Consider the following 15,831-nt stretch of genomic DNA (forward strand, 5'->3'; position numbering starts at 1 on the left):
GGGTTTTTATACTGAAAAAAAAGTTATTTAAAATGTCTCGAATGGAAAATTGTAATATATTTAATGGATATTGCACTCAAGGTAATACAATTTATTAAGATGAAATTTTCCAATTTTGCGGCTTTCGGTCAACATATCAAAATAAGACAATACTTAAATTTATTTTTACATGATTTTTATAAAGTATTATAACTTGAATGAGAGAAAAAGCTTTTAATTACAGATTTTTTCACATTTATTTGATTAAAAAATTAAATATTCTCATAAGACATTTAATTTTTATAGTTGGCAATTATTACCCATTAGTTGAACATTAAAAAATTCACATAACTTTCGTTAAATGCCTCTCGCGTGTGATATTTTTCTTTCAAATTACTATTATTATAGCTCATGCAATTCCTCTTTTGGCTTTTTGCACATTTGAACGGTGCAAAAGTAAAAAATTTCCACAATGCTCAAGATTGACATGCCCAAAAAACATCCCAAAATGCCTCCAATTTGTGACAAAAAGTCCGCAAATGTATAAGTCAGATGTCGTCGCATCGCTAAAAATGTCGAATCTTCGTAATAAACTTCAACTTCCATGAATTTCCATTGATCTGATGCCTTAAAAGTTTCCGGATCAATTCCAAGTTCTGAGAAATATTTTTCATCTCTTTCCAGATCTTTCTTCGTAAACACAATAGTTTCATCGAAAAAGACATTATGCGATCCCGTTTTCTTGACGCGATATTCGACGGAGTTACAATCTGGCAAACAATTGCACGAATCGCTCATCGTCAACTCTTCCAACTCGTAACCCGAGAAAAAAGTACTCATCGCACAGGGACTAATTTCTTCCGTTCGAGGCATCCAATAAGTCGTACAATTCTCTTTAGCAATCGAGGCATTTGTCCAACACTCGAGTTCACAATTTCCCTGCGAATAACGTTCGAAAAATCGCAAATGACGTTCTTCGGGGAAATAACATTCGCGATCCTTTGACGAAAAGGCATCCTTTAAATTATCATCAGTTTTTATTACGAAAGGAGTGACACTGAATGCTGTTCTCTCGTATTGCCCAATATCCAAGCCATATCCCTTCGATGCGTAATCCCATGGGATTTCATGCGGATTGTGAATATAAACAGCAGGCACGGGTCGACAAAGGGCATCCGAATAGTCGTCATAGTACCGCGTTCGAACATGAAGTCGATCTCGACGATCTTTAACAGTAAAAGTTCGATTGGGATCAAAACAATCCGTTTCCAACAAACCACAATCCAATTTATCCGTCAAATCGGGGAAATCATCAAGTGCATACTCGACATTTGAACGAAAAATCGTCTCGCGTGACTTGAGATTGAATGTGTAACAAATGCCTTGTTTGAGTAAAATTTTTCTAAAGTGCAAATTGCATTCCCAATACTGTGGCTTTTTGAAAATTCCTTTGCAGAAGTAGAGTGACATCATTGGAGTTAGTATATTTTCACTCAACGCCTCAAAAGTCGTGTTTGAATCGAAAATACTGAAATTTTTCATTTTTCCGTAAAGGCCTGTTTCGTATTTCATCAAAAATTTTCCGCAAATTTTCGTGACGGCATCAAAAAGTTTCTCACTAAAAATAAATTTTGTTGAAAATTAAAAAAAAAAAAAATCAAAATTTTTTACTCATTTTCATCTGAAAACTCAAGCGAACCGTTGACAAATTTCATAAAATTCTCGGTAAAGTTGAAAATTTGACGATTTGGCAACGTTTGAGGGCATATCGTAACTGCGGGAAATTCTATTTGTTCAATTGGGGAAAATTTCTCATCCAATGAGAACACTAACGGGCTCTGCTTCCATTTTAAAACAATTTCGTAAATTTGTGAGCCACAAAAAACGAATAAGATACTGCAAATTACAAGCCAAGCGATTCTGTAAAGAAATAATTTTCGTATTTTGATCAATTTTAAATTTCAGAATGAACAAATAGACATTAAAAAAATTTTTTTTTTTATTTTTTTTCAATTTTCAAGCTAACTTTTGAAAAATCAATCGAAAAATTTTTTTGTATTTTTTTACGTATTTTTTACATATTTTTTTTACGTATTTTAAAAAAAAAACAATTTAATTTTGCAGGTCGACATGTTTGAAAACGAAAAATTTTTAATTTTACCTTTTGATAAGTCTTCCTTTTCCAACGTAACGAACTCCATGGATCGTCGTGTTTTCGCAATATTCATGAAAATTTGCCCTCAAAACATTTTTCAAGCAATATTTTGTAGATTTTCGTTCAAATTTGTCCTTGTCTTCCGCAGAAAAAGGCATGATGTAACCGTAAAGTGTTCAAAATAAAACTAAAATTGTATGATGTCAGAAAAAAAGAGTTACCTGCTTATTTTATAAATGATATCAATTAAAATATGTGTCGCATGCGTCGCGGATGTAATGAAAATACAACATAACGAATGGATAATTGTTTCAGGGAGTGGAAACACTTTTCATTTTCAACGATGAGTCATCAAATAAAGGTGCAATTTTTAAAAATTTGCATTAAAATGCATAGAAAATTTATTTTTTCCATCTTTTTATAGCGATTTATAAGTCCCATTCACCAATTTTTCTCTTACTTTCATCAAAATTAAGCACAAAACGCCGCATTACAATTGAACTTTTCGGATGTATTTCTTTCCAGAAGGAACCTCGACGTTTTCGATGCCTTGCGGGAAGAATTTTGGTACGTCTTCATCTTTAATTGTCGGCAAAACCATGCATTTTTCGCCGTGTTTCCAATCAACAGGTGTTGCAACTTTATTTGAGTCTGTCAGTTGAAGAGAATCGATCAAACGGAGGATTTCGCTACAAAAAAGGTAAATTTTTAAATAAATTTCTTAAAAAATTTCATATTTTCTTACTCGAAATTCCTTCCTGAACTCGCAGGATACAGCAAAGAGGCTCGCAGCTTCTTCGTCGCATCAATTATGAACACAGCACGACACGTCAAGGGTAATCCAGCTTTTCCAATCTCATCTTTATCCAACATATTGAGCTTCACAGCAAGTTCTCGTTTTTCATCGTCGATAATTGGATAAGGAAATGCCTCGTTTGAGCATTTTCCATAACATTTGATGTCTTCAATCCATTTTTTGTGCGAATCAACAGAGTCACAACTCAAAGCAATCGGCTTCACATTTCTCTTTTGGAATTCGGGAACAAGTTGGGCAACGCGAGACAACTCTGTCGTACAAACTGGCGTAAAATCCGCTGGATGACTGAAGAGAATCGCCCACGAATCTCCCATCCATTGATGAAAATCGATTTTTCCAACTGTCGTATCAGCGGAAAAGTTTGGAAATTGATCGCCTAAATTCATGTTTTCGTGAAAATTGATTGCCGGAACGTGAAAATGTCAATTTTGACAGTGCAACAAGTGCTTAAACGCTGATTGGATGAAAAACGAGACACAAAAGTCAGTAACCAATCACAGAAGTAAACATAAAAAGATTGAAAAACAAACTTTTGATCGTACTTTTCGTCAATTTTGCAGGTGAATTTCGTCATTAACAGCAATAAATGTTCCTTCAAAGCCATTGTGAGTGTCCCAAATCCTGTAATTGCATGAAAACTCCTCGAAAATTGCCGAAAATTCTTCCGACAATGCTATTACACAATACAAGTGAAAGTTGAACGAAGACCGGTTCAATGTTTTATTGCTTTAATGTTGTGTCTGTGTCTTGTTTACTTCAATTCTGTATCAATTCGTACTGAATTCGAGCTATCGTGAGACACGTCGACATTCTTTCGATAAAAAAAAATCCTCTTCCAAACAATTGAATTAATTATCGTTAGATACAAAGTCTGTTTGTTGTTTATTTTTATCATCTTTTGTGCAATTGAACTTTGACCAACAACGTAGATAACGAAAAAAAATAAAAATTGTCGCGATTTATTATGTTAAGCGAGTCTTTTAGGTAACATTTTGTTGAAATTCGTTTAAAAAAAAATAAAATTAATTTAAAATTTTTTTTACAGTTTAGAAAATCCAGAAATGTTGAAGTTTTTGTACGCAACACAACAAGCCGTAAGTATTTTTATGAGAATTTCAAGGAGAACGAGTCGTTCTTCACTTTTACTTTCAATTCTTACCATTTTTTCTTGTTTTTTTAGGCTGCGAAGCAGTGTCTTGTTCCCGAACGTGCCTTGTTGCAACAATTTTTGCGTGCGAACGTTTGCGCAGCAGTTCAAAGTCGTCCAAAAACATCAGCTACAAATCCGCAAGGGCTTCCTTACTTGCCTGTACCCAAATTGGAAGATACTTTAGCGAAATTTCTCAAATCAGTTGAACCGCATTTGGATTCAAAAGCTCTTGCAAGAACTCAAGCGCTCGCAAAAGAGTTTGAAACGGGCGTCGGACCGAAATTACAAAAACTATTGGAAGAACACGCTTCGAAGAAGGAAAATTGGTTGAGCGATTGGTGGTTGCAATGCGCTTACCTCGAATATCGTGATCCTGTCGTCGTTTGGTCAAGTCCCGGATTAGTTTTTCCCCAAAGAAAGTTCAAATCTGAGGAAGATCGACTTGTTTTCACGTCAAAAGTCATTTCCGCAGCTTTAACTTACAAGAATTTAATTGATGCGAAGAAAATTCCCACGGAAATGGCAGGAAAAATGCCTCTCGATATGCAACAATACAACAAAATCTTCGGTACGTGTCGTATTCCGGGCTTAGAACGCGATAATTTGTCATTCCATCCCGATTCGCGACACATTGTGCTCGTCATCGATAACGAATATTACAAAATTCCCGTTTTCAACAAGGCAAAAGAGGTTTTGAGTGAAAATCAAATTTTGTCTCAAATCAAAAAATGTTTGAACGAGCAAAAAGGAAGGAAAATCAAATCAGCTCCAATTGGTTTACTCTCGACAGATAAACGGGACAATTGGGGCAAAGCGTATGCCGAGTTGATGAGCGATCCGAAAAATAAAGCTTCTGTGCGTGAAATTCAATCTTCACTTTTTACAATTTCTTTGGATAAGTTCATGTCGTCGGATAAAGATGACATTGTCACAGCTGAACATCAATTGATTCATGGCGGAGGATCGAAATTCAACGCAGGAAATCGTTGGTATGATAAAACGCTTCAATTGGTAGTTGGCAATTCAGGAATTAATGGATTAACGTACGAACATTCGCCAGCAGAAGGAGGTCCAATTGCTGTTTTGACGGATTTTATCATTAATTATGTGTGAGTTTTTAATTTATGTTTTATTACATTTTGAAAAAAAAATTGAAAATTTGAGTTTTTAAAATATTTTAAATTATTTTATGAGTCAAAAAATTAAAAAAAAAATAAATTAAAATAATTTAAAAAAAAAAAAATTATCTAAAAATTATTAAAAAATTATATAAAAAAAAAATTACAAAAAAAAAAATATATATTAAAAAAATTAATTAATAAAAATAAAAATAAATAAAAAAAAGAATAACTTTAAAAAAATCATCGAATTGATAAAAAAAATTTGAAATAATTTTTTTAATTCAAAATTTTTTTCATAAAGTCATAAAAAATTAATTTTTATGAAATTATAAAAATTTTTAAAAAATAATTTAAAACTCAAATTATCAAATTTTTTAAAATGTAATAAATTTTCACTTTGAAATCTTAAAAAAAATATTAAATAAAAAATTCTTTTTTTTAGTGATTCAAATCGCAAGGAAAACGCAAATGACGTCAAAGATCTTCCGCATCCCGAACACTTACCTTTGTACGCAAATTCCTCTGTAAAAGAAGCTCTTTCTGTCGCTGCTTCAAACATCGATGCTCTCGTCGCCAATTTAGACATGAATTATTTGCACTTTACGAAATACGGAAAGAATTTCATCAAAACGCAAAAAATGAGTCCCGACAGTTACGTTCAAATGGCAATCCAATATGCCTTTTACCGCTTACACAAAGTTCCGGGAGCTCATTACGAATCAGCTCAAACGCGTCTTTATGTGCACGGAAGAACTGAAACTATTCGTTCTTGCTCCAACGAGTCTGTGGCATTCGCAAAGGCAATGACTGAGGGTCGAGATGAAAAGGAAAAAGTCGAAAAATTAAAAGCTGCTGTTAATGCCCACAAAAAATATGTCGCCGCAGCTGTTCAAGGCTTCGGAGTCGATCGTCATTTGTTGGGATTGAAATTAATTGCGAATGCGAATAAAATTCCTTTGCCCGAATTGTACACGGATGATGGTTACAAGAAAAGTTCTTACATGCGATTGTCTACGTCGAACGTTTCGTCGAAATATGATGCCTTCATGTGTTACGGACCTCTCGTTGAAGACGGTTACGGATGTTGTTACAACTTGAAAAACGATGATTTGTGGTTTGGAGTCTCTTCGATGCGCAGTTGCAAGGAAACCAACTCGGAAAAGTTCAAAGTTGTCTTGTCAGAGTGTTTGACTCACATGTATGAATTGCTCTCGAAGCACGGAGAACCCCCAAAAAGCAAATTGTAAAGATATTTTACTTCAAATTAATCGAAAAAAATCATTTTTATTTGAAATTTTGTAAATTTTCACTCAAGATCCTTCAACGGAGCTCTTACCTTGCCAACAAAAAGTCCCTTTTCCTTTTGAACTTTGTTAAATTCGCGTTTCATGGATGGAATCCAACCAAGTTTTCCATTTTCTGTGATTTCCATGACACGTTTGTTCAATTTCCATTGAAGTTTTTTCGCATCTTCGGTACGCCCTTCCTTGACAGCCTTCAAAATTGCCACAGAAAGTTCGGGACAAATGTTCAAAGTTGTCATTATCGAAGAATCGAAGCCGAGAGTCAAGGCACTGCACAAAATCATGTCAGAACCAATGAAAACTGTGACGCCTGATTCAACTGCGGGCGAAATTTGCTCCAAATCTCCGTTGCTGTATTTGATTCCGGCGAATTCAGGAATGGATGCTTTTGCCAAATTGATGAAACGAGGCATGTTTACTGCAAAAAAGAAGAAAATTTTGGATTATTAGTCTTTCTCCGGTCTTGGGAAAGACGGCAAAAATTCTTGTGCACAAGCACAATAGCGCATTTTTTCTTCGTAAATTTGGTAATTAGTCGTACGAACAACTAAACCGCATTTCAATGTATGAAAGACGCCCCTTTTCCAAATGCTTATCAGGTACGTAGAAGCATTTTTTGTTAGTGAAATACACGAAAAATAGAGGGGATTGTTCATTTTCTCCCTGAATACGAATATTATTCGTTATAAAATTCGTATTTTTAGGGAGATTTTAAAAATTAGATTTACTATTTGTGTTGAGCGGCATGATCTGAAACGAAAAAAAATAATAACGAAGGCTTTGAGAGCTTATTTCTATCATTTTAGCTCGTCAAAAGTTCGTGAAATACTTCAAAACTCATTTCCTGTCAATCCCAATGTTTGCTTCAAGTCAATAAAATTTAAACAAAATACTCACAACTCACTCCCGTGAACATCGGAATATGATAATAAAACAAAGCAACGCCCGGTGCATGTTTCGAGACACTTTTCAGGTAATCAACGAGATCTTCTTCAGTTTTCGGCTTGAAATACAATTCTGGAAGACACAACATTGCAGGAACTTTCGTTGCGTACGCATGTTTTGCGAGTTCAACGACGTCGGGATACGGCGCTCCTCCAATTTGAACCATTAAAGCGATATCGAGCTCTTTACAGACTTTAGTCCATGCTTCAGTGACAGATTTTCGTTCGGAAACAGACAACGACATGCCTTCGCCGGTTGTTCCATTTACTGAAATTGATGAGAAAAACATTGATTGATCGATTTTCGGGTGTTAATTGTGATAAAAGTTACCGAGAACGCCATTAACTTCATTTTTCTTCAAATATTCGGCATATTTTTTGATTGAATCGACATTCACTGAGTTGCTAAGAGAAAAAATTGTGAGATTTAGATAAGAAAATTGTAAAAAATAATACTTACTCTTCATTAAAGACGGTAAATACAGGAGCCATCAATCCACGAAAGGTAAATTTTGACATTTTTGTTGTTATTTTGATGAAAAATTAGCGAAGAGACGTCTTTTCTTTAGAAGGAATGCAAGAAAACTGAAGTTGTTTTTGTTTTTGTGCGATTAAGTCGGCAAATAAATGTCAAGTATAGATAAACGCTAACTGAGGGGGCATTTAAGTATCAAAAAACTTAAATTTACTTTAATATTAATAATAAAATTTTTACTTCAACATTAATAATAAAATTTTTAATTAAAAATTAAATCTGTAATATAAAATTTTAATTAAAATATAAAAAAAAAATTAAAATAAAAAATTATAAATAAAAAAATTAAATATTAAAACTAAAATAATTTAAAATAAATTTAATAAAATAAATTTTTAATTAAAATATTAAAATTAAAAAAAAAATATTTAATTTATTTTTTTTTTAAATTAATAATATTTTTTAATAATTTTGTTTTTTTTTAGAAATTTTTTGTAATATAATTTGTGAAAACCCCCAAAAATTCAAAATTTTGATAAGGTGAGTAAATATTTTGATTCTCATTTTGTTATTTCTCATTTTGATGATGCTTGAAGGCAAAAAAAAAATAATTTTTAATTCGAAAAAGTGAAAAATTTTACTTTTATCTTTCCTTACGACAGGAAAGAATACAAAAATTGGGAAAATTAGGTTTTCACAAAATGGGCACCAAAATGTGCGACCAAAACTTTCCCTGAATTAGCAAATTCGAAGTAGTATGTTTGTTATGGAGCGACGTACTTCATACGTTTAATATAAAATTTATTAAGCAAACTTGAATTTGTGAAACATTTTTCACGCATTTCCCCTCATTTTCTTTTATTTTCAGAAGGAAATGAATAATTTTCTTTTGAAAATTTAATTGGAAAACGAATATTTTGCATTTTTCAACGATTGCTGGCCTTCGTGACGTTCTTGTTGATTCTTTAAAGTATTTTGGATGAAAGACTTTGTATTTGTATTTTCAAAAAATATCTAATCAAAAAAATTAACGTTATCGAGCGATAAAATATCAGAAAATTGATTAAAATTCAGCAAAATCGCAGATTAGAGAAGAATTTTCATGTTTTTGGATTATAAAGTTGTTCAAAAAACCACTCAGAAAGCACTTTCTTCATTGCCGGTCGATTCCGAAGAGTCATCCGGTGAACGATCATCAGCAGCAATGGAAGTCAGTCCGCAAGAGACAACTTCCATGCCAAGTTTCACGCTCAGAAGAAAGCACCGCGCCTCATCAACGTGGCTGGGTGTCTTTTCTCATTGCTGAAAGAAGACGATGGAAGACAAACTACAGAAATGATCCTCTGAAGTATAGTCTTAAAGTTTCGTCGCATCGATCGGAAGTACTTGAATCTGCTTCGTGCGTGTCTTGTTGGCGAAATATATCAAGAAATGCAAGAAAATCGAACAAACGTTGATGAAACGTTCGTATGTTGCATAGAAACTCGTTACGAAACGTACAAATGTGAAACCTTTCAATTTATTTTTTGAATTTTTGTCAGTTGGAACGTTACAAATTCATTTTTATCATTTCCCCTCAAATTGAATTGAAATTCGGTAATGAATGTTGAAGCTTGAAAATCTACTTTTTTGAATTTTTATAATTTAAAAATTCCTTACAAATAAAAAAAATAAAAATTTTTGTTCAAATTTATTTTTTAATTTTTTTACGTTACTTAGATTAAAATTTATTAATTTTTTTACTAAAAAAAAATTTAATTTAATTTTTGGTATTTTTTTTTTTTTTTTGAGAAAAACGAAAAAATTAACAAACATCTTCAGGTCTTAAATGCTTAAAAAAAAAAATTCGCATATTCTTACCCATTCACCGTTATGACGTTTCAATGATGAAATTGTTACAAGGCAATTGCAAAATTCAAGGTTTATATCAACATTTATTTACTATTTTACGTAATTAGCAGTCTTGAAAGTGTTTCTTACTTTAAAAAATTATAAAAAAAATTGCTTAAAACTATAATCCCACAATTTTCGCTCCAAGTTTATCCAATTCTGCGGCAATTCCTGTTGTAACGCCTGTAAATTTTGCTCCCGTTCCCTAAAAAAAATTCAAAACTCATACAAAGCTCATTTTACGAAAACTTTCAACTTCTTACTTCAATTATTCCGTTCAGCAAATCTGCAAATTTTTGTTGAGTATTCACAAATCCTCGAGTAACGAATGCGAATTTATCGCCGGTATTTCCGTATTTTTCGTGTTCCTGAATATTGTCAATGAGAGCACGACTTTTTTTGATATTTCCAACAAATTTGTGAGCATTTTCGTATTTTGTGCGAATTGCAGAGTCGATATGTTCAACTTCGTAAGCGGCGTGTTCTTGTACGGGACCAACTTGATGCAAAGGGATTCTTTGTAATGTTGAAGGCTAAAAAAAATTAAAAAATAAATAAAAAACAATTTAAAAAGAAAATAAATAAAAAAAAATTTTAATTTAAAAAAATATTATTTTTTAAAAAAAAAAAAATTTTTTTAATTTAATTATTTTTTTTTTAAAAAAAAATTTTAAAAAAATTAAATTTTTTTTATTTTTTTAATTTTTAAAAAAAAATAATTTAAAAAATTAAATTTTTAAAAAGAAAAAATATTTTTTTAAAAAAAATTTTTTTTAATAATTTTTTTTTTTTAATTTTTAATTTAAAAAAATTAAAAAATATAATGCAAAAATATAAATAAAAAATTATTAAAAATTTATTTAAAAAATTATTTTTTTTTTAATTAAATAAAATTTATTTTAATTTTTTTTTATAAATTTAATTTTTAATTTTTTTTATTTTTCTTTTTAAGAGAAGGAAAGAAAAAAACTTACATCGAGATAATTGTTGTAATTTTGATCAGTTTGTTGATAAGCAGCAGCTACATGAGCCAAATGCTGTGAATGATCTTCGATGGGCGATCCTCCTCTTATGGCTTTATTCGCATAATTATAAGCTTCATTATATGGCGGCGCAGCAAAAGCTGTCATGACGTTGAAAAGGAAGCAAGAAACACTGAGAGCAGTTGACTTTGTCATGTTTTTGGTAAGTTTTTTTTTCTTTTTTACTGAAAGACCTAAAATTAAACAAAAATTTATCTTTAAAAACGTCTGTTCACGTTAATGACTCTTTTAACACTAAAAATCGAGTAAATATTGCACAATTCGCTCACGTAGGCATTTAAAAAGCGTTCAATGTTGTCACCATTGTTGACATTTCTTAGCATTGATCGAAGGTTAAAAAGAAATCAAATAAAAAACCGTCCTATTTCCGATTGATTTATTTATTACTTTCGATATTTATTTTCAGAGTCACTCGATTATGTAAAAAAAAATTTTTTTTTTTTGCAATATTTGTTTGAAACAAAAATAAAAAAAAGACAAAAAGAAATTACAATTGGCAAAAAACCAAATAACCACACGTGGGCTCTCGGGACAAAAACTCCGTCTTGAAGCGATCGCAGCTGAATGTGAACTGACACGAAAAACGTAAAAAAGTCTACGAGACGCGAAAAGTTGAGTTTGTGTTGGTGTTTAACTGAACAACGAAATAAGCAACAACCCCTAAAAATGCTGTACGAACGACGACAACGAAAGAGGTAAGTACATAAATAATAAAAACAAAAAAAAAAATTATCAGCAAAATAATCGAAAAAAAGTAAAAAATTTCCATAGAGACGTAATGAATAGAGCAGTAATTGAAATAGAGTTAGATTATTATTTAATTAAATGCATCGTCGTCGTAATATTTAGCGTCGTAATGTAATGTTGCGCGCCGTATTTAGCGGTTGTTCGGCATACGATCGTTTATTTTTATGGTTTGAAGGTAATTCCGCGCGGTATTTTGTAATGAATTTATGTAGATTGTTTAGCGGTTGGAAATGTCATCGTACTATTTAATGAAAAAACAGGTGTTTTGGTAAGTTTTTTTGATTTAAATTTAAATTTTAATATTTTTTTTATCTTTTTTAGATCAGAAATTGGAATTTTTTTAAGAATTGAACTCAGAACGACGATAGAAGATATTTACTGAAGAAAACTATTTAACAATATTTCGCTTCCTGAATTGCAAAATAGACGTATATGAACTCCAAAAGATACAAAACAGAGCAAAAATGATCATCAGAGCTTCAAAAAGCTTAAAATCTATTCCAATTAATTCAAACCAAGCATATAAACTTTTAAAATTTCCTTTTTCGAAGAAGGATCAATAATTTAATCAAAAATTTTGAAAATTTTTCTGAAAGATTTTTCTAAAACATCATGCAAAATCAAAAATTTTAATCGAATCAATTGTAACTTTCGTTCCGAATGTCAGAATTAATGCTGAGCGTTTTAAAGCTCCCAAATTCTGGTTCTAAACTGATAGGTTAAATATTTTTAAAATTTTTCATTTCGAAAATTTCATTTTCATTTCAAATTCAAAAAAATTTTTTTAGAAAATTTCTCATGTTTAGCCCAAAAAAAGTTTTTTTTTGTCATTTTCATCAAACTTGAGCCCGATCCACAAAATTTTTTTTATTTAAGTCGGGAAATTTCATGATTTGATTAAAATTTTTGATTCATGAAAATATATTTCATGATATATGAAAATATCATGAAAATAGAACATTCAGAATCAATTCAGTTAAATTATGAAAAATGTTTAATTCTTGCTCAACACACATTTAATCCACAAAATTTAATTCACAACTCAAGCAAGTTTATATCGTTAAATTATTGCATAATACCGTCGTCGTCTCCATAATACATTCAACTTTACAACTTACTTGCTTATACTTAGTTACTATACTTAAAAAAAATATAGTCTCGATTCGCGTGCATGCTCAAAGCACTTGCTTGTACGAAAATCCAAAATATTTATATTTTTGTTATTATTAAGTCAATCGTTCGGTTCACCTACATTCGCGATCGATGTACCCAATATGACGTGATGGCAAAACGTGTAGAGAAGGCATTAACACACTTACCTACTGACGAACTTTTACGAAGATTTTTGGTTGTGTGGTTCATAACTTTCGATGCATGTGATTGTTTTGGTTTTATATGAGCATAAACTTTTTTTTTGTATTTTAAGCTTTTATGGGAAAAGTTGTTCGAAAAAGTTGAATTGTTGATAGATGTCGGGTTTCTCGCTTATTTTAAAATGTCTTTTGTTGGTTTTGTTTGATTTTTAACGAATTTTAGTTTTTTATGCAATTACCTTTCACTTTTATTTGGTAGATATTTTTTCAATAAATGGTCAAGGATAATTTTTTGTTGTATAATAAAGAGAAATTTTGTGTCCTTGAAGATTTATTGATGTTAAGAAAAAATTAAATTTTTGTCAATTAACAAGGCAACTCCATTAATTTTTTTTAAATTTCTTCTTAATTTTTACTTATTTTTTGAGTTTTGATTAAATAAATGAAAAAAAATTAATTTTTCTCAAATTGAAATTTAAATTTTAAAGATATTTTTTTAGCTTTTAGAATTTAAACTTTCGTTTAATTTAAAATTAATTTTTTAATTAAAATTTAATAATTTTTTAATAAATTTATTAATTAGGTAATTAATATTTTTTTAAATAAAAAATTAATTTTTTAAATTTTATTTTTTTTTTTTTAAATTTAAAATTAATTTTTATTTAAATTTATTAATTTTTATTAAAAAAATGATTAATTTTTATTATAAAAATATTATTTTTTTTTAATTTTTTGTTAAAAAAAATTATTAAATTTTTATTGAAAAATTATTATATTTAAATTAAAAAAATAATTTTAAATTAAATTAAAAATTTAAATTCTAAAAGCTAAAAAAAAATTTTAAAAATTTAAATTAAATAAATTTTAAAATTAATTAAATAAATAAAAATTTAAAATTTGGAACAAAAAATCAATTAAAAATTGTAACAGATAATTTTAGTTGACCAACAACGCATAACAACAATGTTCGGATCAAAATGCGTTTTTTAACGAGCTACTTGTAGACAACTTTTTTTACTAAAATTATTTTTTTATTAACAAGCACAGTGTACTTTTTCATCGCAAACCCACAAAACCAAAACGTACCTTAATTAAATATTCGGTAAAAGCCTCCCATGCCCGCCGTGCGTGAATGGTCCATTGTTAGCTGTACATGAACTTGCTTTGGATCGCAACAGAAAAAAAACTAAACAGCTGATTCGTGCAACGCAACATGAACCCCTAAAATAGTTTTGTCAGTTCGCTTTAAAGTTGTGAGATGAAAAGGTCGTCGCAATGCCTTGTTAAAGATAAAATTTAATAAATAAAAGGCACGTAATTGAGGTACCTAACAAAATAAAAAATTAACGACGACGACGAATTGTGTCTATTGCATAAGTTTAACATAACCGAAAAAAAAACAAAATTTGGTTAGTGTCGGAGTGGCATTATTAGAGATGTGATGTAAAAATATATATGCGATTATTAAATTGAAACAAGTGATGAAACGAGAGTGAATGTGATTTTTAATTGAAAATTTGGATAAAAATTTATAAAAAATGTGGAGAACTGCAATTGTAACGATCGTTCTTTGTCTAAAAGTGATTCAGGCATATCAGGATAACACGGATGAGTATTGGAAATATATGAAGGAAGTAGCTCAAGCAAAGTTACAGCACGATTATGCCGTTTATGAACAAAATAAAGTAAGTAATGATGGATTTTTACTTCAAATTTTTCGATTTTTTAAGTAATTTAATATTTTGGAGTGAAAAACAGGTCAAAAAAGTTTCAAAATTATCATTTTTGGTTCAAATTTTATTTTAATGGTCACAAAAAATAATTTTTTTGACAAAAATTTATTTTGGATGTGAATTTTAAGGACAATAAAAAAAAATTTGAAGTCAAAAGTTTTAAATTTTTCAATAAAATTGCTAAATATTGACTATGTTAAAAAAAATTATAAAAAATATTAAAAATAATTTTTAAATAAAATTTTTAATAAAAAAATTTTTTTAATATAATTAATTAATATTTAAAAAATATTTTAAATAATATTTTTATTTTTTTTATATTTTTTAAATATTTTTTTTTATTTTTTTTATTATTTTATTTTATTTTTTTTTAAATTTATTTTTAAAAAATATTTTTTGAGACCTTCAGATTTTTTTTATGAAGAAATTTTTTTTTAATGTTCAAAAAATTCAAAGGAATTTTTAAAAAATATTTTTTTTACACTTAAAAGCAAAATCATTAATTTAAAATGACATTTCAGACCCTTTCAAATCATTAGTAACTCAAAAAATCTCATTTTTTGCATCTTGTCATTATGTCTTTCGATATTTGTTAATTACCTAACATGAAAACTTCACACATTCACGTTATTTGTACTTCACTTCATACAAAAAATATGAAATTGCAAAACTCTCAAGTCCATTAATGAAGTTTTTGTTTGTTTTTCAAGTGCATTTCTGCGAATTATTTGCATTTATTGAAAAGAAATGAATAAAAGTTCACGATTGTTCGAGACGAGGAAGACTCTCTTCTTATTGTTTCGCACTTTTTCAATAATTAACACGCAAATTTCTCATTTTTTCTTCTTTTTCTTACCTCTTGCAGTATCAAAAGTACGACGAGACGCCGCCAAATGACATCAACACAGCTGCTGAAGAAGAGGAGGATTGGGTTAGTAAGCTTGAGACGACTTACGCTCGAGGTCAAGGCAAATACAGCGAAATAAAAGGCTCGAAACCCGTTCTCGATACCGCAAGTGAAAAGGAAAAATCTGAAACTCGGGGACATTTGCCGACAAATGCGTTGGTTGTCAAAGGATACGACGCCTTTTCAAACACTTTGAACAAAGTTATTGACACGCCGTGGAATCTCGTCGCCCGAGGATGGGATAAATGGTTGA

General features: G+C 29.9%; 3 protein-coding genes and 1 non-coding gene across 6 annotated transcripts; 1 reads left to right on the forward strand and 3 right to left on the reverse strand.

Annotated features, from left to right (window-relative positions):
• Positions 1-2,522: 2,522 nt before the first annotated feature.
• Positions 2,523-3,388, reverse strand: LOC134830804 (peroxiredoxin-6). Its single transcript, XM_063844387.1, has 2 exons — positions 2,880-3,388; positions 2,523-2,823 (listed from the first exon to the last, which is right to left on the reverse strand). The coding sequence occupies exons 1-2, from the start codon at positions 3,335-3,337 to the stop codon at positions 2,625-2,627; spliced, it is 657 nt and encodes a 218-aa protein (XP_063700457.1). The 5' UTR covers positions 3,338-3,388; the 3' UTR covers positions 2,523-2,624.
• Positions 3,389-3,466: 78 nt separating this feature from the next.
• LOC134830324 (carnitine O-acetyltransferase-like) lies at positions 3,467-6,510 on the forward strand. 3 transcript variants are annotated; one of them, XM_063843766.1, is made up of 4 exons: positions 3,467-3,935; positions 3,997-4,045; positions 4,132-5,210; positions 5,665-6,510. In XM_063843766.1, the coding sequence occupies exons 1-4, from the start codon at positions 3,916-3,918 to the stop codon at positions 6,467-6,469; spliced, it is 1,953 nt and encodes a 650-aa protein (XP_063699836.1). In that variant the 5' UTR covers positions 3,467-3,915; the 3' UTR covers positions 6,470-6,510. The 3 variants fall into 3 exon arrangements, with proteins under 3 accessions (XP_063699836.1, XP_063699837.1, XP_063699838.1); XM_063843767.1 differs by having other exon boundaries at positions 3,468-3,511; XM_063843768.1 differs by having other exon boundaries at positions 3,504-3,556.
• Positions 6,487-8,089, reverse strand: LOC134830325 (N-acetylneuraminate lyase A-like). Its single transcript, XM_063843769.1, has 4 exons — positions 7,931-8,089; positions 7,802-7,875; positions 7,424-7,738; positions 6,487-6,944 (listed from the first exon to the last, which is right to left on the reverse strand). Exons 1-4 carry the CDS (start codon positions 7,987-7,989, stop codon positions 6,529-6,531), a joined length of 864 nt encoding a protein of 287 aa, XP_063699839.1. The 5' UTR covers positions 7,990-8,089; the 3' UTR covers positions 6,487-6,528.
• Positions 8,090-9,077: 988 nt separating this feature from the next.
• On the reverse strand, positions 9,078-9,303 carry LOC134832935 (small nucleolar RNA U3). Its single transcript, XR_010162093.1, has one exon. It is a non-coding gene; the product is annotated as a small nucleolar RNA U3 (small nucleolar RNA).
• Between the last annotated feature and the right edge of the window lie 6,528 nt (positions 9,304-15,831).

Source organism: Culicoides brevitarsis, chromosome 2, assembly GCF_036172545.1.
Source record: "Culicoides brevitarsis isolate CSIRO-B50_1 chromosome 2, AGI_CSIRO_Cbre_v1, whole genome shotgun sequence".
Taxonomy (NCBI): Eukaryota; Metazoa; Arthropoda; class Insecta; order Diptera; family Ceratopogonidae; genus Culicoides; species Culicoides brevitarsis.